At 42.9% G+C, this 24,080-nt stretch overlaps 1 protein-coding gene across 3 annotated transcripts in view; it reads left to right on the top strand.

The window, feature by feature from the left end:
* MAPK4 (mitogen-activated protein kinase 4) overlaps positions 1-23,361 on the top strand; it is a 220,303-nt gene extending 196,942 nt beyond the window's left edge. For all 3 annotated transcript variants that reach the window (XM_078153262.1, XM_020972329.2, XM_078153261.1), the window contains 4 exons: positions 57-201; positions 6,601-6,762; positions 14,340-14,541; positions 22,394-23,361. In XM_078153262.1, the coding sequence (XP_078009388.1) occupies positions 57-201; positions 6,601-6,762; positions 14,340-14,541; positions 22,394-23,078 (1,194 nt within the window). In that variant the 3' untranslated portion in view covers positions 23,079-23,361. The remainder of the gene's footprint in view (positions 1-56; positions 202-6,600; positions 6,763-14,339; positions 14,542-22,393) is intronic.
* The last annotated feature ends 719 nt before the right edge of the window (positions 23,362-24,080 follow it).

Here is a 24,080-nt window from a genome sequence, read left to right as displayed (position 1 = left end):
ATCTCAGGAGGCATTACTTACCTGTTGGTCTGGTGTTTTTGTCTTTTCTTTTCTAGGGTTATCTTTCAGAAGGGCTGGTCACAAAATGGTATCGATCTCCACGCTTGCTTCTCTCTCCCAACAACTACACCAAGGCCATAGACATGTGGGCAGCTGGTTGTATCTTGGCTGAAATGCTCACAGGGAAGATGCTGTTTGCTGGTGGGTTCCTACTTTTCCTTTGTTCCTTTCCTTACAACATTTCATCTTCTAAAATGGGATAATTAAATGGAAAATGGGGCTTATTCTACCCTCATTTGATTTATCTGTGGCTGAAGTCTGGCTCTCAGATTGGCTAAGACCAATAAATCAGTAAAAATTAATAATGCACATTTATATGATGTTTTAAGGTTTGCAAAATAACATTTCTCACCATCATTTGTGAGGGATAGGAGGCAACATCATTTCTTTTTTTTCTAGATGAGGAAACCAAGGCTCAGAAAGGTGAGCCATGATCCTATGTCTCATAAGTGTCAGAGCAGGGTTTAAGCCTACATCTACTCACTTCAAAATAATGTTCTTTCTACATCACAGGCCTGGGCCCATAGCTGATACTCAGGAAATATATAGCTTATGTGTCTGTGTGTATGATATATATGTGTGTATGTGTATGTCTGTGCATGTGTGTGTATGTGTGTATAATGTACATGTGTATGTATATATAAATGATATTTAAATGTGAGATTTATCCTCAGTTCTGTTTAACATATATATACACACACATCTCTCTCACATGATGTATGTATATACACATATACTCACATATGCGTATATTTATACAAAGAGTATAAATATATCATATGCATATATACATGTATTGTATATACACCTGCACACACAAATAGATCTATGCATGATATATTACATATGTGTGTATGTATATATATATATATATATATATATATATATATATATATATATATCTTTTATATATACATACATACCATACTTTAAAATAACTTGTGGTATATATGTGGTTTGGTGCCATGTGAAGTCCAACAGAAAGACTGTCACTCAGTGGCAAGGCAGAGACATGGCATGGGAAGTCTTCATGCAAGAGGAGAGACTTGAGTTGGGTACTAAGAGATGGATAGGAATTCATCAGGCCAAGAGGGAGAAAAAGAGACATTCCATTTATAGGAAATAGTGAAAGACTTGGAGATTGGAAAGCTCAGTGTGTATTTGGGAGAAGAAAGCATTCTGGTTTGGCTGAGATATAAAGTGCATAGTGAAAAAGAATAAGCATCAAGGCTGGATAGGGAAGGTGGCTGGTTTGTGGAGAGCCTTGAACACCAGGCAAAAAAGTTCAAACTTTGCTTAGTAGGTAATAGGGAGCCACAGAAGCAGAAGAGCTATGTGACCAGATCTGTGTATAAGAAAGATAAGTCTAGAAGCAGTATAAGGGCTTGAGAAAAGGAAGAAAGGAGGAGAATAGAGGAAAGCATACCACTTAGAAGGCCAGTGTAATGGTTCAAAGAACTAGTAGCAAGTCTTGTCTTTGTGTGGCAGAATTAGGACTTAAGAGTGTGTAGAAATACCAGGCAAGACTTGTTGACAGTTAGTGATCCAGGTGGATGAGAGTATGTCTCAAAAGCACATTTATATACCCTATGGACTATCTTGTCTTTGGAAAAGGTCCAAGGGAAATTGTGATGTGTCTGTGCCCCTACCACCTGGGACCTGTCCTTGGCAGAAAGGACTATGGTCAAGACCTATCCAAGGTCTCAGATGCTGCATCCCTGAGAATACCCTCTCCTCCGCTGTGCTGGGATCAACAACACATGCAGCACATTCCTTCAGGGTATACACTCGGATAATGTACTTTTATTTTTAAGGGCAATGTGTTGAATAATCAATCATAAAGGGCATTCTCTTTATCAAACTAAACCTTAACTAAATTTAATTTCTCTAAAATTAACAAATAAACTTTTATTAACAATACAAACTTAAAAATGAGACACAAAAACCAGTTTGGGGAAAGGACATTAGAGTGTACCTGGGCACATTCAGCACATACTGTATATGCACCTGAGAGTAAGACCCTGTTGGTCAGTGAACCCTGACATGGGACAGTTGCCTATTATATTGCAGAGCTCTAGGCCAAGAATAGCTACTTCTACATTGGATGGGGTAAGAAACATCCTATAGATAGCAGTAAAGGTTCTTTAAGACTATGTCCTTTTACCACCGTAGAATGTATCCAACCCAAGTATTTACACGTTTATTTATTTATTCAGTCACTATCTACTCAGTGCTTGTTGTGTACCGTACACTGCACTAGGTGCTGAGAAGATATTAAGTTTGAATAAGACATTCTGCCTGTCCTCATGGAGCTTACATTCTAGTTAGGGAGATAAGGCACAAGCATCAATAAGTAAATATCATATTGCAGATGGTTGCAACACAGAGAGGTAGGTCCATGAAGAAAGATTGTTGTCACCCAAAGAATCAGGAAAGATGAGATGTCTGCCATCACTTAGCACACTTGGATATTCAAGCTCTATAGAGGTTGAACCAGGCAATATAGTATAAGAGAGTGCTGGATTTGGAATCAGGAAAAATCTGGGTTCAAATCTTGCCTTTGACACTTCCTAGTTGTGTGATTAGAAGCAAGTCATTTAATCTCTTTGAGCCTCAGTGTCTTTCTCTGTGAAATGAGGATAAGGATAGGAACAGGCCTATTGTTTCATTGATAAAAGAAATTCCCAGCTGAGGAAATTCCCTCTGCCAGTACAGGTTGGCACATTTTCTGCAGCATATTGTACTAGAGAGTTGATAATGGACTACTGAGAGATTAAGTGGCATGGCCAGGGCCAAACACAAATTTGGCCAGTATGTATCAGAGGTGGGACCTGAACCCCAGTATTTCTGGTTTCAAGGCCAGCTCTCTAGCCACCACACAGCGTTGCCTCTGAGGCAGAGTAGTGACTATGTGCCCACTAATGGGATCCAATAGGATCGTGTACTTTCAGTTCTTTGTCAACCTCAGAGCACCTTGTGATTATTTTTCCCTGGCCTGTAATTCTGACAGGTGATCCAGCTGAATACAGGTGCCTATTAAAAGGTGCATAAGCCTATTAATTGCTCTTTTCTAGAGAGACATATAGAATATACTTAGGGGTAGGGACTGCTGGGTGGCATGCTATCACTGCCTACCCTCTTGGCCAAGGTTACTTAAAAAGGCCAAAATATCTCCCTACAGGAGCTTATAGTCTAGTTGAAGAGATAAGACATTTACATAGAAAGATAAACAATAATACAAGGGACATAGCCTAGCATACTGGAAAGAGTACTGGCTCTGGAGTCAGGAGATGTCCACCGGAATCTGACATCTGATGCTGATTACGTGTATGACCTTGGGCAAGGCACTTTCTGGGCCCCAATTACCTCATATCTAAAGTGAGAGAGTCGAACTAATTGATGTTTAAGGTCCCTTCTGGCTCTAAAATCCTGTTACTCTAGTTGACATGTTCTAGGCGCCATGAGGAGTCACAAGTAAGTGTTATTAGAGTTTGAAGGAAGCAGAGATCAGAGGGGGTAGGGAAAACTTCATGGAGGAGGCCAGATTTAAACTGGAGCTTGAAGGAGTGATTGGACTTAGACCCACAGGAAAAAAGGGAAAAACATTCTGGGTCAAGAAAACCAAGATTGGAAAGAGAATGCACAAAGACATTATGTTAAGGGGGTCAGTGAATTAGAATTCTCATAGGGGAGTGAGGGTTGAAAGGGCTATCTGTGAATTATTGTCCTTCAAGCCCCAACTGTGACTTTGTGTCTTCCACTTAAATGGGCCCAAAGTCACTTAATGATGTGGAAGATGTTTGTGATACCCAGGGCCTCCCAGCAGTGGGCTGACCTCAGGAAGGCTGCCCAGCCAGCTCTCACCATGGGAAATGGCCCCACTTGGTGACAGAGTGGAGGCCCTCGGAGATAGCAGAGATAAATTTGTTTGCACGGGACCCAATCCATCTCTGGGATATCCAGCAGCAGGGCATACCAGAGCTGCTGTCTGGACTCGGGTACACTGATGAAACCCAGCATGTTAAGCAGTGAACGTCAAATGATGCCTTATCTTAATGTTTGGGAAACACAGCCCTTTTGTGAGTGGCCTGTGAAAGCTCTGTGGGGAGACCTTGGCTCAAGGGGAGCCCACTTTGACTCACTTATTTACTTTCATACCTGCTGGAAAACAAAGTTTACATTTGTATAGAAGAGAAGGCAAGGACCAAAGGAATATGTTAAGGACCTTGGCAAGGAGAGAGAGTGGGCCATGTCCGAACTGGATCAGGACTGCTGTCTTGGACAAAGTAATAACCTTTATAGTTGTAGAACCATAGCACTTCAATACACATTCCATATACATACTGTAGCACTTTCATATACAATTTTCAACATGGAAGTAGATAAGTGGAGGATTCTTATCCCCAATTAACAGTTGAGGAAATCAATGTTCAGGCTTAAGTAACATGCTCAAATTCACACAGCTAATCTTAGACTTCATCAGATGTTTTAACTTCAGCAGTTTTTGTGTACATCAAAATATGAGTTCTAAATAGAATGAAAACTTGTTCATTCATATTTAAATGAAGCACACACTAGGTAAAGAAATGTGAATAGTTTTAAGACATTTTTCAGATTTGTTATTGCGCTTGTAATGACCAAGTAGGAAGCACTGCTTTGTTTTCCATTTATATACTTGGTAACACTGGCACTTCCACAATCAGTTTTCTGTTTTCCTCATAACCTTTGTCATGTTTCCTAAGCTTTTTATGCTTTTAGATTTTACTTTTTTAAGGTAACTTGATGGGAGAAAATTAATTTGAGTTACTCTCCAATTTTTGTAACATTTGAAATAAACACCTAATTTGTTTTCATCATGGAGCTAATTGAGACTACAATAATAATAGAATGTTGGGACTAGAAGAGATTTTCAGCATCATCTAAGGAACAGAACCATAGCCTCCTGAAATCTCAGAGCTTAGAGGGCTCTAAGAGCTCACTTAGTCCAAAGGTAATATGGGACATAAGTTATGTCGCTGAAGCCCTTTATGTTCCAAATAAAGAAATTAAGGGTCACACAGGTTTAGGGTCAGAGCCATGACTGGAACCAACTGACTGTTAGGCAAAGTGTCCTTCTACTTGAGTAGAAGATTCGAATAGTCCCTAGTTTTTTTGGAACTTAACTCAAAGGGAAATGAGTCGGAAGATACTAGTGCCTTCATTCTGAGAGGTCTTATAGGGGAGACAGAGGGGCCTGAGGTATGGTTCCCTGAGTCAAGATACCTTATGAGGGTCCTATAGCTCTGCTCCTTACCAGGCTCCCTGGGGTATCACTAATGGAGACCTTCAAGTGTCCCAGTGAGGTCCCCACCCCTGCTGTAAGGGACTCTTCCTCCTCAATCCTCTGATTCTTACCACTGCGATGTAACTTATGTCACATATCAGTCAGCACTAGATGGGCAAAAGTGGGGCACTTCTAGAAGGAGGTACAGATGGGAAGAGAATCACTCATCTTCCTTTTTTTAAGATCCCAAATTCTTCTGGCTTGATCTAGGCTTACCTAGAAAAACTCTGCCTATAATAAGCCATCCATACTAATTTTTCAGAATAATACAGTATCTAAAAGGATTTGAGTGTAATATAAAACCTTGTATGGTCAGGTGCTAGGTTGGGTTGGTGCACACTGTGGTCATTGTCCTTCATGCTCAAAGAGGATGAAAATGACATCACTGTGTCAGAGTCAAAGTACACTGGGTCCAACTGTGGCTGCTCAGACCAATGCAACCTCGAAAGGCTCTACCACAAGTTGGCCACAAAAAGTCCACGTGCACATTTGAAGTGGAGATGTCCCTAAATTTGTGCATCTCAGTTGGTGCACACTGTAACAGTTCAGTGAAGGGAGGGAGGCTTATGAGACTGGACTATGATGAAAGATTTTCCATTTCATCATAGAGAGCTGGAAAATTTAGAATAGAAAAAAGACTAGCTGGTCTGGCACCTGCATTTTCCAAGCTTATGGTAAGATAAGATAAGATAAGATAGAGGAATTGTGCCCCTCTCTGTTTGCAATTTTTCTGATCCTGACCACCTGTCCTACAGACTTGACCTTTCTTGTCACCAAGCTCCTCTCCCAGGAACAGTGAAGCATTAATTCTAAGGCAATATCTGTGTGACACCAAACATTTGAATAACAAATGTTTTTTTTAAAAATGATGTTAGGGGCAGAGCCTGGATATGAGCCCAATGTCCTCTAACTCAAAATCTAGCATTCTTTCCACTGTGCCAAGCATAGGATAGAGCTGGAAGGGAGCCTTTCAGAGATTTATTAGCTGGTCCACCTCCTTTATTTGATAAGATACAGAGACTCAGAGAGGAAACATGAATTGCCCAAAGTGACACAGCTAGTTGGGAGCAGAGCCAAGCTTATAACCCAGGTCTCCTGACTTCCAGGCCCAGGATTCTCCACTGTACCAAGCTGCCATTCCCAGGGATCCCAAAACTTCACCTTTGGTCCCAGGACTTTTTTAGTAGATGTAACTCCTCTGATGTTTCCTTCCTCAGGGGGTCATGAGTTGGAACAGATGCAGCTTATCCTGGAGACAATTCCTGTAGTCCGGGAGGAAGACAAAGATGAGCTGCTCAGAGTGATGCCCTCCTTCGTCAACAGCACCTGGGAGGTGAAAAAGCCACTGAGAAAGCTGCTCCCAGAAGTCAACAGTGAAGGTAGCTGAGTTTTATGAGAGCCTTTCTTGTCTCTGGGAGGTCTGGGTAATTGGTCCCTCCCAAATGGCCACATGAAGGCAGCTGTCCTGCCATAGGGGAACTGGCAGCTCTCACATGCAAGATCCTTCCCTTGCTAGGTCAGCCCTCCTAACTGTTTACAATTTTCAAAACTGATTTAATGACCTAACTCAGAGGTTGGCCACCTGTGAGCCACTGACTGGCCCCAGTGGTATTTGGTAGTAATTTAGAGGCAGGGCACCCCAAATGCAGCCAAAAGCAAAAACTGATAGTCTGAGGGTGAGTAAGCAGAGAAAATCATCATAAAAAGCAGACATGGGAACTCAAAAAGCATATCTGTGTAAAAGTAAACAGCCTTATTCACCTTAATAGATCCTGAGGACATCACTGCATTACAGCTCTGTACAATACCTGACTCAGGTTGTATAGGATGTTAATAGATAATAATGGATCTTAATAACAATGAGCTGAAATGCTGAAGAAAGGGTAAAATTATGTTCAATGCCCCATCTTAAAGACAGAGAAGTATGTAAGGATTTGGAGAAATTTTGCATCCAAAATTAATCTATTTGTTTTCTTTTAAAAATAAATTTTATTTTTTAAAAATAAGATGAGGATTTCAGTTTTATCATACTCTGTTATACCACTGTCACTTTCTAATGAACACACACACACACACACACACACACACACACCCTAGAACCAAAGAAATACAAATAAGCAGAATGAATCAGTGCTTTGACAATGAATGCTTCATTCCCACCTGTGAGCTACCGTCTCTTTACTTTACCATGAGTTCTCTGAAGTTACAATGAGTGATTAATCACAGTTTTGTTGTCTTTTAGTGTTGTTTTCCTTTACATTATTATGTGGTTGTTTAATTGTTTCTTTGGTCCTGCCTTTGTATATGAGCCTGGTGTGCACTCACGTTTACCAGTTCATGTGAGTCTTCCCAAGCGAAACAATTGTTTAGGAATGTTTTAATTGTCACTTCATTAAGCTGGAAAATTCCTTAGGGTAATCAATGAGGTATTATATGTTTAGCATTTAGTTTTCTCGGAGAATCTTTTTGACAACAATCTCCTTCACTCCAATCTCCAAAGTAGACTTTCAAGGAGCTCAGGCCCCAGCTGCTCCTTACTACTATCTTCAGTACCATGGCCAGGGCTGCACCAATGTGAAATCAAGAGATTTGACTTTGAGATCCAGCTCTGCCACACATCAACAGCATGGACTTAGGCAGGTCTTTTCATCTCTTTGACACTCATCTGTAAAATGAAATGATTGAACAAAATGACCTTTACAGTCTTTGGACAGGTGCTTCCCAAAGTCACGATCCAGAACAGAAAGAGTCTTTGTTCATCATTCTAGTTCAGAAACTCACTGGTAGGTCTTAAACATTTTTTTACCTCAGATTTCCCATTTCTCAAATGAAACCTATGTAAGCTACAGCTAATGAGGATGCCAGGTAAAGATGCTTATCTTCCATAGTGCCATAGCTCTATCTTTGTATTTATTTTCCCACCCTCTAAAGAAACAGAGCAAGAAATATCAGTATAGGACAAAGAACTCTTTTTGCTGCTTGTGATTCCAAAGTAGGAAGAGAGAGTTATTGATCCCCAAAACACATAAGGATACTGCAGCTCACTTAGACCTCCAAAGTCTGAGAGTCTTCAAAGCCATACCAGGAAAATCAGTGTTAGGGCCAGTCAGAAAGCCATCATCATCAAAGGACCTGGGTCCGGGCCTGGTTCTTCAGTTAACCTTCTCTGTGACCTAGGGCAAGTCTCTTAATCCCTCTGAATTCTTTTTTGTATGGAAAAAGACAACAACAAAAAATAATAATAACCTGACTTCACAGAGTCATTATGAGGAAAGTGTTGTGCAAACCTTAAAGTGATCGATATGTTTGGTGCAATTTTTGCATTACTATTATTGCACATTGAGTACTTTTATGAAGAACACTGTGTTAGAAACTAGAGAGATAGACCCTACTTATATAATACAATCTCTGGCCTCAGGAGCCTTTTATCCTCCTTGGAGAAACAGGACATGTACATGAAAAGATGAAGAATTAAAATAGATGGCACAGGCTAAAGCCCAAGTGAGTGACAGGTAATTTGTACTGGAGGATGCCAACCAGGTAGACACAGTGTTTAGAGCACTGGGACTTGAATCAGGAAAAGCTGAGTTCAAATCTGGCCTCGAACACTTACTAGCCATGTGATCCTGAGCAAGTTACTTAATCTCCATTTGCCTCAGTTACCTTAACTGTAAAATGGAGATAGATGCACCCACCTCCCAGGATTATTGTAAGGATCAAATGAAATAATATTTGTAAAGTGCTTAATAAATCCTTCTTTCTTTCATTTTTTCCTTCCTTCCCTCATTCATTCATTCATTTCTTCTTCCCAATAACTGAAGAGAAGTTGGGGAAAACTCCCCACAGGAGGTAATAACCTTGGACAAGATTTGCACCAGTGGAGAAAGAAGGGCAAGCATTCCAAGTAAAGGGCATAGTGTGAGCCAAGCCCAGAGGTGGAAATACATATGGCACATTCAGGGAATAAGAAATGAGCCAATCTGCCAGATCAAGTGGTTCATGTAAGAAAAAGAAAATAAAGTTTTAAAAATAGTTAAGAGGTTGTGGATGCCCTTTGAATGCTCTGTGGAGGGGGATGAACTCAGTCCTGATGCTAGAGGAAGATTAACATAATAATCAAAGGAGTGTTGTTATTTGTTGTTGTTTGGCCTTCATTCATGAAGAAGACCAATGACATCAGGAGGATGATGTCTTGACTTGTAAGTGAAGGAGGGCTGTGCAAAGTCATCAGCCTCACTGTCTCCTCCAGTCATCAGAGTCCAGTGGCAAGGACAATCAGGATGGCCCTAGATGCAGTGGGAGACCCTCAATCAAAGGAGTAATTTCCCCAGAACCTCTCAGGTCTGAAGACCCCCCCCCCAAGCTCCATTGTGTGTTATAAGCAACATAATAATAATGACTAGACACTGCATGATATAGTAGAAAGAACACTAGGCTTGGAGTCAAAAGGCCTTGGTTTGAATTCCACTGCTGACATTACTAGTTGTGTGACCTCAGGCAAGTCATTTAACTCTGAGCCTTCACTTACTAATCTTCACAAAAGGGATAATAATGATTCCACTACTTACTCCTAGGACTTCTGTAAGGAAAACATTTTACAAACATTAAAGTACTAGGTAAAGGTGAATTGGGTCAGCTAGGTGGTGCAGGGGATAGAGTGTGAGTCCTGGAGTAAAGAAGACCTGAGTTTATTTCCAACTTTGGACACTTACTAGCATTGTGACCCTAGACAAGTCGCTGAACACTGTTTGACTCAGTTTCCTCATCTATAAAATTAGCTGCAGAAGGAAATGGCACACCACTCCAGTATCTTTGCTGAGAAAACCCCAAATGGAGTCACGAAGAGTCAGACATGACTGAACAACAACAAAGGCAAATGACTATTGCTTTTTTTTTAACTATTAGAAGAGGTCCTTTTGCATGGGTTGACACCTGTTGTTAATCTGACTTAGCCCCAGATGCTTATTAAAGCTGCCCGGGCTCACACCTCATATTCCCAGAAATAGCAGTGCTGCCTCTAGTGAAAATCCCCTGCCTGCCTCAGAGTTTGAAAAATGACCCCAATCTGCTTCAATGCCTTGGGATAAAGGGGCATTAAGAAAATTGTGGGGAGGTCTGGAAACCATGGCAAATGAGGGCTGATTGAAGGAACAAGGGATGTTTACTGTGGAGAACAGAGTTGGGGGAAGGGCAGAGCAGAAGCTCTGAAACATTTAAAGGCTCTCGTGTGGAAGAGGGCAGAGGCTTGTTCTCTGCATTTCCAGAGGCAGAACTGGGAGCAGTGAGTGGAAATTAAAGAGAGAAAACTTGGGGCTTGATATAAGGAAGAATTTCTAATATTTATTGCTGTCCAGTAGGCTCCCTTAAGTTCAAGTAAAGGCTGACTGACCAGATGTCTCAGAAGGACATGTAAGAATATTCCAGCATTGGGTAGGAGTTAGGCTAGAGATCCTCTAGGGGCCTGTCCAGTTCTGATGGTGGTGGTGGTGGTGGTGGTGCTAATAATAATAATAGGGCTTTACATTAGTATTATACTTTTGATTTTGTAAAGTAATCATAATCTTCATTTCCTATAAATAAAAGGATAAAATAAGATAGATTTTTTTTTTACCAGACAATAGTATAGGGAACTCCCAATAAATAAACATCTACCACAGAAGCTCTTCACCTTCCCTGCAGTCTTTTAATGGTCACCTTAGAGAGTTGCCGGGGGCATTAAGAGGCAAGATGGCAGTTGTTTTAGCCAGGAAGATCTGAGTCCCACCTTTGGCCCATATTGGCTGTGTGACCCTGGGCAAGTTACTAACCTCTCAGTATTCCAGGCACCCAATTCACTAAGAGTATAGGCTGCAGAGAAGATGTGGATCTGCATTAGTAGAAGAGTTTCCTCATTCTGACACCCAGTCCAAAAAGAAAATTTCATTTTATCTGTACAGAAATAGGTGGTGCAGTGGGTAAAGCGCCAGCCCTGAAGTCAGGAGAAACCTGAGTTCAAATCCCATCTCAGTTACTAGCTATGTGACCTTTGGTAACTTAACCTTTCTGTGCCTCAGTTTCCTCATCTATAAAATGAGAGGGTTGGATGGGATCAGCTCTCGGGTCCTTTCCAGCTCTAAATCTAGGATCCTATGTATCGTCTTACCCATATTATCTCAGGGGCAGCTAGGTGCTGCAATGGATAGAGCACCTGGCCTAGAGTCAGGAAGACCTGAGTTCAAATCCAGCCTCAGACACTTACTCGCTATGTGACCCTGAGCAAGTCACTTAACCCAGTCTATCTCAATTCCTTGCCTATAAAATGAGCTGAAGAAGGTAATGGCAAGTCACTCCAGTATCTTTGTCAAGAAAACCCTAAATGGGGTGACAGAGAGTCAGACAGGACTGAAACAACTCAACAAGAACAAAAAGAATTAGGTACATAGGCATTATCATCCCCATTTGGCAGATGAAAAGACTAAGGGCCCGTGGAAGTTAAATACTTTATCCAAGGTCACAGTATGTGAGAGGCAACACCAGGCTAGGAGCCTCCATCCTCTCACTCCCATTCCAGTACACTAATACTGGACCCATCCTGATACTTACATATTGTGTGGCTTTGCCAAGCCATCTCTTCTCTCCAACCCTCGTTTCCCATTTCTGCAAAATAGAGATGAAAATTCCTGCCCTGTGTACAGCCAGGGGCTATTGTGAGAATCAAATGAGATAATGGCTGTGGAAGTACTTTCTGGTTCTGTAAAAATGTCAGGTGTTGTCATTGAAGCTATGTAGCCCTGGGACCTGGAGATGCCTGGTTTGCAGTGAGGATGTTGCCCAATCACGGCCCCTTGCCTGCGCTCCTTACTGAAATACCGCTATGTGTCCTTCAGTCCCAGAGACTTGTGTTACAGAAGTGGCACTGAAGCCTCTGGAGAAGGCCAGCAGTTTTCTGAATCCGTTGACTCCCTGAATCATTGATGAATACCCTCAGCAAAGTGAGCCAGGACAACAGTGAGTGGCAGGTTAATGGCTCCAGGCTGAGATGCCCCTTCTCCGCTTGGCTGTCTCCTCAAAGGCTCCTTGGATGGCAGACAAACCTGGGATTGGGTGTAGGTTCATTCTTGAGTTGTAATATGATTAGCTACATGATGATCTAAGTGGCCTTTTCAGAAAGAGGTGAGCTGGGAAGTAACAACTACAGAGACATTATTGCCTGGGGACCAAACTTGGCCCTGGGATGGCCTGCAGAACATACTCTCTAGCATATTCTAGGGCAAGTCCCATCATGCCGGAGGCATCAGGCAGTATCCAGGTAACATTGGTGCTTTCTGTACAAGGAGAGGAGAGGAGGAAGGGGAAGAAGAAGAAGGGGAGCCTAATAGGCTGACCTGCCCTCAGTAAAAGTGTGAAGTGGGCAAATTTTGTCCTAAGCTTCTTTTCATTCTTAGTGCATCACTTAACCAGATGCTCACTCAGTGTCCTCAAACTGACCCTGGGTATCCAAAGGCCTTCACTGAGAGAACACACCCAGGCCTACACTCCCTGAAGGAGCACCTCATGCTGAGACCTTTTTCCTCTTCACTCCCCACTCTCACCCCTTCAAAACTTACTCATCCTGTGGGGGCAGCTAGGTGGTGCAGTGGATAGAGCAGGAGTACCTGAGTTCGAATCTGGTCTCAGATCAAACACTTAACACGTACTAGCTGTGTGACTCTGGGCAAGTCACTTAACCCCAATTGCCTAAAAAAAAAAAAAACCTTACTCATCCTGTTCCCATTCCCACAGACCTTTGCTTTATGCTTTTTAACATCTGCTGACAAACCCCTAAATGTGTTAATGTCTGATAGCCTAATGTGTCACATTTCCCAGGAGAATTGCCATTTTTAATAGAGGTTTCCTAAAGGTAAAATGTCTTAACCTGAGAGAATTGGCGCAAATCTCTAGTGGTGTAGTTTCAGGCACTTGGCAAACTATTGGAAAAGTACTTTTGGGTGGAAGCAGGAAGACTAAGAAAATGAGACCCAGATTCAAGGCAGAAAGAACTGTAGAGTATTAAAATCAAAAAAGGACTTTAAAGAATTGTAAAGTGTTGAGGTCAAAAAAGGACTTTAGAGATCATCTAGTCCAAACACCTCATTTTACAGACAAGGAAACTGATGCTCCTAACACTGGTGTCAGCCCTATACAAAATTGTCAAATGTCAAAGTCTGTCCCAGCCTTATTCTCTGCACTTACCCACCTGTACATGGGACCTTGGGCAGCTAGATGTCATAATGAATAGAGCACCTGGCTTGGAGTCAGGAAGACCTGAGTTCAAATTCAGCCTCAGACACTAAGTATGTGATCCTGGGCAAATCACTTACCTCTCTCAGCCTCAATTTCCTCATCTTCAAAATGGGGATAATAATAGCACTTACCTCACAGGGTAATTGTGAAGATAAAATGAGATAACTGTAAAGTACTTGGTACAATGCTGGGCACTTCATAAGTGCTATATATCCTGATATATGAGCACTGGCTATCATTATCACCATCAGTATGCCCACAAACTTGGCAGCTTAGTAGGGAGGACAACTGATTTGTCCTTGGTCACAAAGCTAGCAAATGACAAAGCCAAATGACCCTGGTCTTCTGATTACCAGAGTGGTCATCTTTTCACTATATCAAGACAGAAATTGAAGGAGAAACAAGGGGAGAAATAATAATTTGGAAGTAGGGAGGAAAATGGAACTTCAGAAGTGCTCACTTAATCCATCAACCTTTTTCAGCCCCTCCATCCAGCATCTGTCCATTCATTCCCCATCCCTACCATTTCCAGGCAAAGTTTGTCCTTAGTGGAGACTCACTTCAAATTCATTCCTGCCAACCACTTCTCCTAAAGGAAAGTCCCATAGACCCTATATGTTCCCAATCTTCTTTTCTCAGCCTAATAGGGAGGAATCAATGACTGCTATATCCTGCTCTGCTTTACTTCCTGTAGCCGTTGACTTTCTGGAGAAGATCCTGACCTTCAACCCCATGGACAGATTAACAGCGGAGATGGGCCTGCAGCACCCCTACATGAGCCCGTACTCATGCCCAGAGGATGAGCCTACCTCCCAGCAGCCCTTCCGAATTGAGGATGAGATTGACGACATCTTGCTGATGGCAGCCAACCAGAGCCAGCTCTCCACCTGGGACAGGTGCAGTATTGTCAGCTTCCAATGCTGTTGTTAAAAGTAACTGTCCTACCTGATTCTACATTGCCCTTCCACCCATCCACCTTACCTTCCCAACTTAACTGCAGGCCACTGGAGGCCCTTTTTTTCATTGGTCATGCATTCCAGCAGCCTTTGGAAGATGACCTTAGAGCTGCACAGCCCATGTATATCTCCTCCCCCATCCTCAGCCGGGCTTATCCTCTCTGCCTTTCTCCCAGACTCTCACAATCAGGTGAACAAAGTCCATGGTTCTTCTTGCTCTCCCAACTCGTAATTCCTTGCTATGAGCAAATGACCTTTCTCAAGGATGAACTAGGTAGTCACTACCTACTTTTATTACTGTCCTCTCCATCTAACTGTCTGTGCTGGGGTAAATGGAGTGTCCAACAGCATTCAAACAATATTTCTAGAGTATCTAGAGTGAAAAGAGCCCTGGAAAAGGAGGCAGAAGCCCTGTGTTCTGGTACTGGCTCTGTCACTCACTAGCTGTGTGACCTTGGATGAATTGATTAACCTCTCTGAGCTTCAGTTCCTTCGGTGTTGAATGGGAATCATAGTATCTGCTCTGCCTACCTCACAGGGTTGTTATGAAGATCCAATGAGGTAATGGATGTTGAAAACTATGAAAACACAACACCAATGCAAGCGTTTATTTTTAAGGCCTTGTGCCAAGCACTTGGAAGATATAAAGAGACATGAGACATTCCCCTCCCCCACCTAGGAAGTCCACAGTCCAGTTGATAACAATGCAAAGGAACAGCATAAGAAATCGATCACCAACAAGTCTTTCCTGAATACAGCTAACATTCAGTTTTAGGCATTCTGGGGAACACGGATAGGAATAAGACACAACCCTTGCCCTCACACAGTTGCTTTGTGATAGATGTCATGAGCTTGTACGCAGGGGTGTGGTACAGCCAGTTGTTAAAATTTCAGTGTGAGCATTTTGTTAAGTCATTATAAAATTGTGTCCGACTCTCTGTGATCCTATGGGATTTTCTTGACAAAGATACTGGAGTGGTTTGCCATTTCCTTCTCCAGCTCATTTTTACAGATGAGGAACAGAGACAAACAAGGTTAAATAACTTACCCAAGGTCACACAGTGTCTGAGGCCCGATTTGAGCTCATGAAGATGAATCTTTCTGGTTCCAACACTCTATCCACTATGCCACCTAGCTGCCCCCAGCTAAGAACCTCAGAAACTGGTAAATGCTGGAAAACTGGGGTTTAATTTATTGTCTTGTCGATTGTCTAGACTTAAGAAAGTGATAAGGAAATTGTCAGTAATGCAGATTAAATATAAAAGTGTGCCACGTGTAGCTGGCTGTTAAACATTTCCCAGCACCCTCTTGGTTGCACATGAAAATTACTACACGAGTGGCGCAAATGACTCTGCTGGTACTAGAAGAAGGAGAGCACAGTGGGCTGAGAGGGTCAGGAAAGACTTCTCAGAAAAGGCAGAACTTGAGCTGGGTTTAGGTTTTGAAACCTGCATGATATGAAGCTGGCAGAGAGAGATAGGATAAGGCTTTTCAGGGGATGAACAATCTGCCCCTTGGTACCTGATCTCTAAGGCAGTTTTGTATGTCAGAAGGGCATGGGTAGTTGCACAGGGCTTGAAGTCAAGAGGCCTGAATTAAATCCTGCCTCAGATGCCTGCTAATTGGCATGACCCTGAATAAGTCATCTAACCTTCTGAATCCCAGAGGCTCACGGGGATAAAAAACTATTACCTACCTTGCAGGACTCTTATAAGGAAAGTGTTTTGTAAACCCTCAAGCACTATACAAACATGAGCTAATTTGAATTTGCAGCTGTACTAAGCACAGGGAAGTCCTTTGCTTTTGATCATGTGCAATTTTCCACTTTTAATTGAGTAACCTCAGGAGTTGCCTATATTAGGAGATACAGGATCTAGGGATTAGCTTTGCTAAGTGTTACCTGTGAGGAAGCTGACAGGATCTAACAGAATGCATCAGTGGTTAGCCTAACAAGCTAGACCACCATCCTAATGCCACCAAGGCTGCCAGTTCAATCTGCTGATGAGCCAATCAGCTAAGTTCTATTTAATGACCACAAATGATGCCCCAGCTTTAGCCAATCACAGCACAAATTCGTACCGTTGGTCCCAAGGCAAACTGGGTGAGAAAGGGCAGGTGGCTCAGGCTAGAATCATCCGCACCTCTGAGGGGCTCTTTAACTAGTCAGCTCGCCAAGCTAGAGTACTGCTATTACAGATTTTGACAAATGGGCTTCATCTTTTCAGTATGGTGGACTAGATTGCATTTGAGGATCCTTCCAATGCAAAGAGTTGAGTATTCTCAGAATTGCCCTCTAACCTGATTCAGGCTAAATCTATCCTTGACAGTGGGTAGTGAGAAAGAATGACGCTGTTACTCATTCAAAGAACTGGCTTTACCTACAAGTAAAGTAGCAAATACTTAGTGATCTGAGGACCATTGCACAGGGTCCGAGAGAGAGAAGGAGAACATACCTTCAGTACTTCTCTCTAAGATTGGGAACAGAGCCCACTGTGCAATGAAACAGGAAAGGAACTTTAAAAAGATGAGAAAGTGCCAAATTTTACTTAGGAACAATTGTTCCATGGAACAACTCTATTGATTAAAACAAATATCGCTTTAGCAAGTATGAACTGTGAATTCTTTTAAAATCACTCAGGGCCACCCAAGACTCATGTTGACTTGGAGGTTGGCTCCCTAGTGGCCTTGAAAGAAAATGGGGCTACTCATTCTCATGTTTGGTTGCCATGATGTGATTCAGCTGCTTGCTCATAGCTGAGTTCAGAAAGAAAGATTCTGTAGCTTGTCTTGGGGATCTATACAGCTACCAATGGCTTTGTTCACATTAGTGCTTCTCAACATTTCTTCCTAAATGTTAGATGTTAGAGATATTTGATCCACATAAAAAGAGTCAGTCTGGTAAAGGACACAACACAGACACCACCCCCCTAGTCTATAAGCAGAAGACCCAAATTCTAGATCTGACTCTCTGATGCTAACTTGCTGAGTGACCTTGAGCAAGTTACTTAATCTCTCTGAGCCTCAGTTTCTCCATCAGAAAAATAGCAATAAGAATAATATCTGTCTCCTCAACCCCATGGTGAAAGCATAAAGGATATTTTGATCATAATGTTTTGATCTCTTCAAAGACCAGGTGCTCCTTAAACCTAGTCATCTGTTGTTTTTCCTCAATTGTCCGTATGCCAAAAGCAGCAAGGGAGGTTGCCAATGACCAGGACCAAAGAGCTATGAAATTTGAAAGGCGGCAAAGTTCATCTTTGTCACTCTCCTACCACTTTTTATGTGCCCCTCTCCCACTGCCTACATCCTAATTTGCTTGCTTAGGAGGTGCCTAGTCCTCTCATGCTCCTCTCCTCATGCTCAAATCCCTCTACTGAAACATCTGCCTCTCCTTCCCCCAAGCAAGTCCTCTCCTGAAGGGTCCATTGTTAGAAGAGAATGTCTTCCTCCCCATTCTTCTAAGGAACACTGCTACTCTAGTTGGCAGAACAGATCTCATTCTGACTATCTGATTAAAATCTCTTCATGCTAAGATCTACATGATTGATTGAGATGACACCATGTGATGTTGAGTTCTAGACCGGGAATGCAGAGACACAGTTTGAATATTAACTGTGTGACCATGAACTTCACTTCCCTGGGTCTTAGTTTCTTCATGTGTAAGATAGGGCCAATAAAGCTTGGGCTACCTACCTCACAGGATTGTTGTAAGGATCAAGTCTTATAATGAATGTAAAAGTGTCTTGTCAGTCTTATAGTGCTATATCATGCTAAATAGCAAATACCTTTTAACCAGTGAGGTGGAGTGGAATGATCTGTGGGGGCAGAGGACCTGGGTTCATATCCTGCCTCTGTTGCCCTCTTCCTAGGTGACCTCAGCCAAGTCACAATATTCATGGGTCTCATCTGTAAAATAAGGGAATTGAACCATAGGATCTTTGCAATCCCTGTCTATGAGATCTCAATCTATGAGACTTTAACTTAAACCTCTCCCTTGAGTGGTTTCAGTGGTGAGAAGCCTTTTCATTTCAGTTCATTTCTCTAATTGTCCAATGTGGGAGAAAAGAGATTTTTTAGCAAAGAAACTTTCCTTAGACCCATTGGCTACTTCGGACTCCCAATAAAGACACACACACACACACACACACACACACACACACACACACACCACCCATCAGAATGAGAGAAGACAACCACTTGGCATGCTTCCTCTCATAAGTTGTCAGCTCCTCCCTGCTCTAGAGAAATCTCATCAGTTATGACAGTGGTGTTTCTAGGGTTGAGCAAACTTGAGTCTCGAGGTACATAGTTTTTTCCTTAGTCATTCTTTTATTCCAGACCCCTGGGTCTCCAAGCTCTGTCCTTCAAAGTCTGAGGCTAGAAAAGCTGTCTTATTTCGGCCTTGGTCTTGTGAGTTAAGGATAATAAAATTCCCATAGGAACTGCTATGGGATTTCCAATGAGGAATGGAAATGAGAGTCATGACATATGCCAGAATGAAATTGAACCTTCTTGGGAAAAGCTCAGTGCTCCTGAGGTTATTCAGCTTTGAGAGATAGTATGGGGTAGTGAAAGGCACACTAGTCTAGGAGTCAGGAGACCTGGGTTTTTAGTCCCAGCTCACTAGCTATGTGACCCTGAATAAGTAATGTCACTTTCTGTGCCTCAGTTTCCTTATCTGTGAAATGAGGGACTTGGATTTAATCATCTCTAAGGTGCCTTTTGTCTCTGTCATTTCTGATTTTATAAGTGCTTGTCTGCTAAATCCTGGGAGGGGAAAGGGTTAGGGACTTCTGACTGCTCAGGGATTAAAAATAGAAGCAGACATCATTCTGGCAGCTAGAATTCTCTGAGGAAGTGAGAACAAGGGACCTAAGTGGGTGTCCTACTACATTTGGGGAACTGACAACTGGTTACATAAGTGAAAGACAATTAAGGTGTCCTTTTGAATCATTTGACAAATGATGGGTACAGGATAGGGGGTTTCCAAGGCAAGGCTGGGACAGTTTCTTTTTGCTGAGCAGATTATGTTCAGAGAGATATTTTGTTGTTGTTTTTGAAGCCCCTTCATGTGCACCAGAGCAATTCTTCTAGGACTGAGTGACTCATAAATCATGTGGAAAGCTTAGATTAATTAAGAAGCTCTGCCTCCAGCTGCACCCTTTTCTTCACCTTCTAGTCAGTGACCTCCACAGCACTGAGAGACACATAGCTCTGAGACAAATTCTTAGAATCATGTATCAGTGAGTTAAAAGGTGTTTACTGAGCACTTACTATGTGCCAAGCACAATTCTAAGAGCTAGGTATACAAATACAAAAAGCAAAACTATTCCTCCTCTCAAAGAACTTACACACTTACATTCTTACAAAAGGGGAAGAGGTATGATTTGGTCAGGGAATTTATAGGGATGGTGAGTGGAGGCACAAGGCAATCAATTTAAGTGGACTTTCCAGGAATCATATTGTTAATTTGATTACTATTTCCAAAGATGGAAAGAGGTGGGAGATGGGGGTGGGGAGGAAGATGGCTGGAGTATGGTGTGATGGGTCAGGGGCTGGCTAGATACAGTGAACTCTTTCATAGTTAGGAGGTGACCCAAAAGTACTTGCTAGAAAACCCACAGGTCAGAGGCAGAGGGTGGAGTGACAGCTTTTGGACATCTGGAAGGCTTGTTAGAGATGATCTAGTCAAATCTTCCCCACCCCCTTTTTTTTTTTGCTTTTTGGTAAGACAGTCAGGGTTAAGTGACTTGCACGGGACCACACAGCTAGTAAATATCAAGTGTCTGAGGCCACATTTGAACTCAGGTCCTCCTGACTCCAAGGCTGGAGCTCTATCCACTACATCACCTAGCTGCCCCAAATGATATTTTGGAAGTGGTGGTAATACTTTGGCCAGTGGGATGAAGGAAGGAGATGCAATCCTCCCATTTTACAAATTAAGAAATTGACATTCAGAGCAGGAGAGTGCTGCCCACAGCAAATGGAGGAACCTGGACTACACCCCCCACCTCCTGACTCCACTCCGGGCTGTTTCTTCCATGCTTTCGTGGGTCTTCAGGGCTGGCCTTGGACAAAATAACTAAGTCCATAAAATTTGCCTACCCCTCGCCCCCCTTCCTAAACTCTAGGCATGCCATCTCTCCCCTCCATGTATCTTCACATGCCTGAAATGTACTCTCTACTCATCTCCACTTCTCAGAATCCAGCACCTAGGACAGCGCCTGGTATCAGTAAGTGCTTTATAAATGTCTGTTGAATTGCATTCATTTCTTTAAAGATTCAGCTCAGGTGCCACCTCTTCCATGAAGATCTCCTAACTTAGTGCTCTTTCCTGCAATTCACTTTGTATTATACTTATCTGTATGCATAGTGAACCCTAATCCCTCCAGTAGAATGCAAGCCCGTTGAGGGGAGAAACATTATTTTTTTTATCCCCAGCCTTTAGCAGTGAGCCTTTCACATAGCAGGTATTAAATAAATATTTATTGAATTGTGACCCCATCTTCCCTTCCAGTACTCTTCCTCTCCTTTCAGTACCATCTAGGTTCCTTGGGCTTTCCTGTTGCTCCATGTCTTATATCTCTTAAGAAACTCATGCCTGTTATGGGGCTTGGATTGAATGTATTGCCTGGTGAATTTTTAAAGAGGTCCCCTGGTTAGGAACACTGCTTAACCCAAAGGAAACATTGGTTGATGGTGGGTTAGAGGAAATATGGGGGCCTCCCTAGTGTCTCTCATCACCCACAAAGAAAATAGCATGTTCCACTTGTCCTTGTGTATTTTTCAGACATATCCCCTTTCCTATTCACTTACCAGCTATTTTCGTTACGCTCCTCCAAGGAGTGCGTACATAGCAGAAGCTCAGTTGGTGCTGTCTGCCTGGTTCTTCCTCCCATTCAGCAGTCCTATCTTTCCTGGACTTTAAAGAAACCATGAAAACTGTTAGGGACCTAAGGTCCTTCAGTATCTCCCAAAGATATCTGTAAGCAATCAGAAAAGACGGACCAAGCACCTGTTCTGTGCCCAGCCATGTACTGGGTACGGGGTGTGTGTGTGTGTGTGTGTGTGTGTGTGTGTGTGTGTGTGTGTGTGTGTGTGTGTTGGGAATGGGGAGTAGGGAGGGGGACAGAGGAGAAGCCTTAACCCCTTGATTCTGCCTTCAAGGAGTTTGCAACTTGGTTGGACTTCAACTCAACCACTGGGGCAGGGGAAAATTTAGGGTAGGGGGAAGGAGACTGTGCACTGGACTAGAAGTCAGGAGACCCATGTTGTGGTCTTGGTTGTGTCACTAGCTACTTGTGTGACCTTGGGCATGACACATTGAGAAGTGGCAGGGCATAGTGACCTGATTGTTAGACCTGGACTCCAAAGTATCTGAGTTCAAATCCTGCCTCAGATGCTTATAGGATCCTTGTCAAATTACTTAAGTTCTCCTGGGCCTCAGTTTCCTCATCTGTAAAATTAGTGGGTTGGTATTGATCACCTATGAGGTCCCTTCCAACTCTAAATCTACAAACCTATGAACAATCCTCTCTCTGGGCCTCAGTTTCCCTGTCTATAAAGTGAAGGGAGTTAGGTCTCTTCCAGTTCCTACATCCTGCAATTTTTATTTTGGAAGAAGTTATCAAAGAATCATACAAAGTGGTATATGTATGAATAAATGTTTAATGATATAGTGTAGATGACCCACAAAGGAGTTCAGCAATATTTAATGGCATTTTTTTCTCTAGCAACAATCCCACCTGGTCCTCAGCTTCTTGTTTTATCCTCTTTGTCTGTCTTCTCTTAGGTATCAAGTCAGTCTGTCCTCTGATCTGGAATGGAGGCAGGACAGATACCTTGACACAAGTGAGGTGCAGCGGGACCCTCGTGCAGGCTCCGAGTCAATAGTGGAAGAGGTCCAGGTGGATCCACGAAAATACTCCCAGAGTAGCTCTGAACGATTCCTGGAGCAGTCTCACTCATCCATGGACCGAGTGTTTGACTCTGACTGTGGGCGGTCCTGTGACTACAAGGTGGGATCACCATCCTACCTGGATAAGTTACTGTGGAGGGACAACAAGCCCCATCACTACTCAGAGCCAAAGCTCATCTTAGACCTGTCCCATTGGAAGAAGACAGCCATCACTCCAGCCACTGAGCTCTCCCTAGAGGAGGAGCCATCTAACCTCTTCCTGGAGATTGCACAATGGGTGAAGAGCACCCAGAGCGGCCTTGAGTGCCCCAGTCCACTCCCTGAGATCCAGGAACGGAGCCTGCCGTCCTCACCCCAGCACCTCAAGGACCCCAAGGAGGGGAACAATGGGGCAGACCCTCAATTTGACTTGGATGTCTTCATTTCCAGGGCCCTGAAACTCTGCACCAAGCCCGAGGACCTGCCAGACAACAAACTCAGTGAAATCAATGGGGCATGTATCTCAGAGCACCCCAGTGACATCGTACAGACCGAACCCTATCCAAAGGAGAGGTGGTGAAGCTGAGGGGTTTGCTAATCATGAACTTCGCCCTTCTCCTCAGCCGGCTTGGCCGCAGCCCTGTGCCATTGCAGACCCAGGTCAAAGGGGGAAGAAAAGGGCCTTTGTTCCTGGCATGTCAGTCCTTTGCAACAGAGGGTGGGTAGCTAATTCCAGACTTTTTAATCAAACAGCCCCCAGCCTCCTTTCTGATGCCTTAGGGTTCACAGGACCCTTAAGGGAATCAGGAAATACAAGTGAAATATTGAATCTATTAAACTGCCTTAATGATTGCGCCTTTTAACCTCTGGAATCTGTTTTGAATATAAGTCTAGGGTAACAAGCCTTTTGTACAGAACACTGAACAGATCAGTTTATGAACACGTTCATGGGGGTGAGGGCTTTGGGAGAAGGAAGATGGGAGGGAAGAAAGAGAAGGGCTTTTGTAGCCATGGGAAGAAGGAAGCCTCCCAAAGAGGAACAGACCCTGCCTGGTTCCTAAGTCATGCAGTCCACAAACTCAAAAGTCCACAAAAAATATCACAGCCCAAAGGGACATTTGAAGTTATCTAGTCCAATCCCTTCCTTTGACAGATGAGGAAAGTGGGGTCCAGAGATGGAAGGTGACTTCACAAGGAACTTAGTTACAGTGAGTGTCAGAGCAGTAGTAGAACTCAGGCTTCCTGACTCCCAGACTTGCCCTTCATGCCATCTCTTTTTCTGTGGAAATGCTTTCTTTTCAGAATCTAAGGGAAACCAAAGTCCAAAAAATTTCTTCCTCCATGGATCAGAAGTTGGAGGTCTCTCCTTAATGAGCAAGAACAGTCATATCCTATAGTTTTTTTTAATACACAAGTATTTTCATTTGCCATCTTGGCCTGAAGCCTCCTGGGCTTCAGACCCAGACAACCTGGAAGTCACTGGATTAAAAAAAAATACCGTCTCCTGACCTCCATTTCCTCTCAATGAGAAGTGGCTCATTTAGTGGTGAGATGGTCCACAAGACAGGGAACCAGGTAAAAG

Source organism: Phascolarctos cinereus, unplaced genomic scaffold (genome assembly GCF_003287225.1).
Source record: "Phascolarctos cinereus isolate Bilbo 61053 unplaced genomic scaffold, phaCin_HiC Scaffold_4;HRSCAF=312, whole genome shotgun sequence".
NCBI lineage: Eukaryota > Metazoa > Chordata > Mammalia > Diprotodontia > Phascolarctidae > Phascolarctos > Phascolarctos cinereus.
The sequence above is the reverse complement of the archived record's forward strand: the minus strand, read 5'-3'. Positions and strand labels throughout refer to the sequence as shown.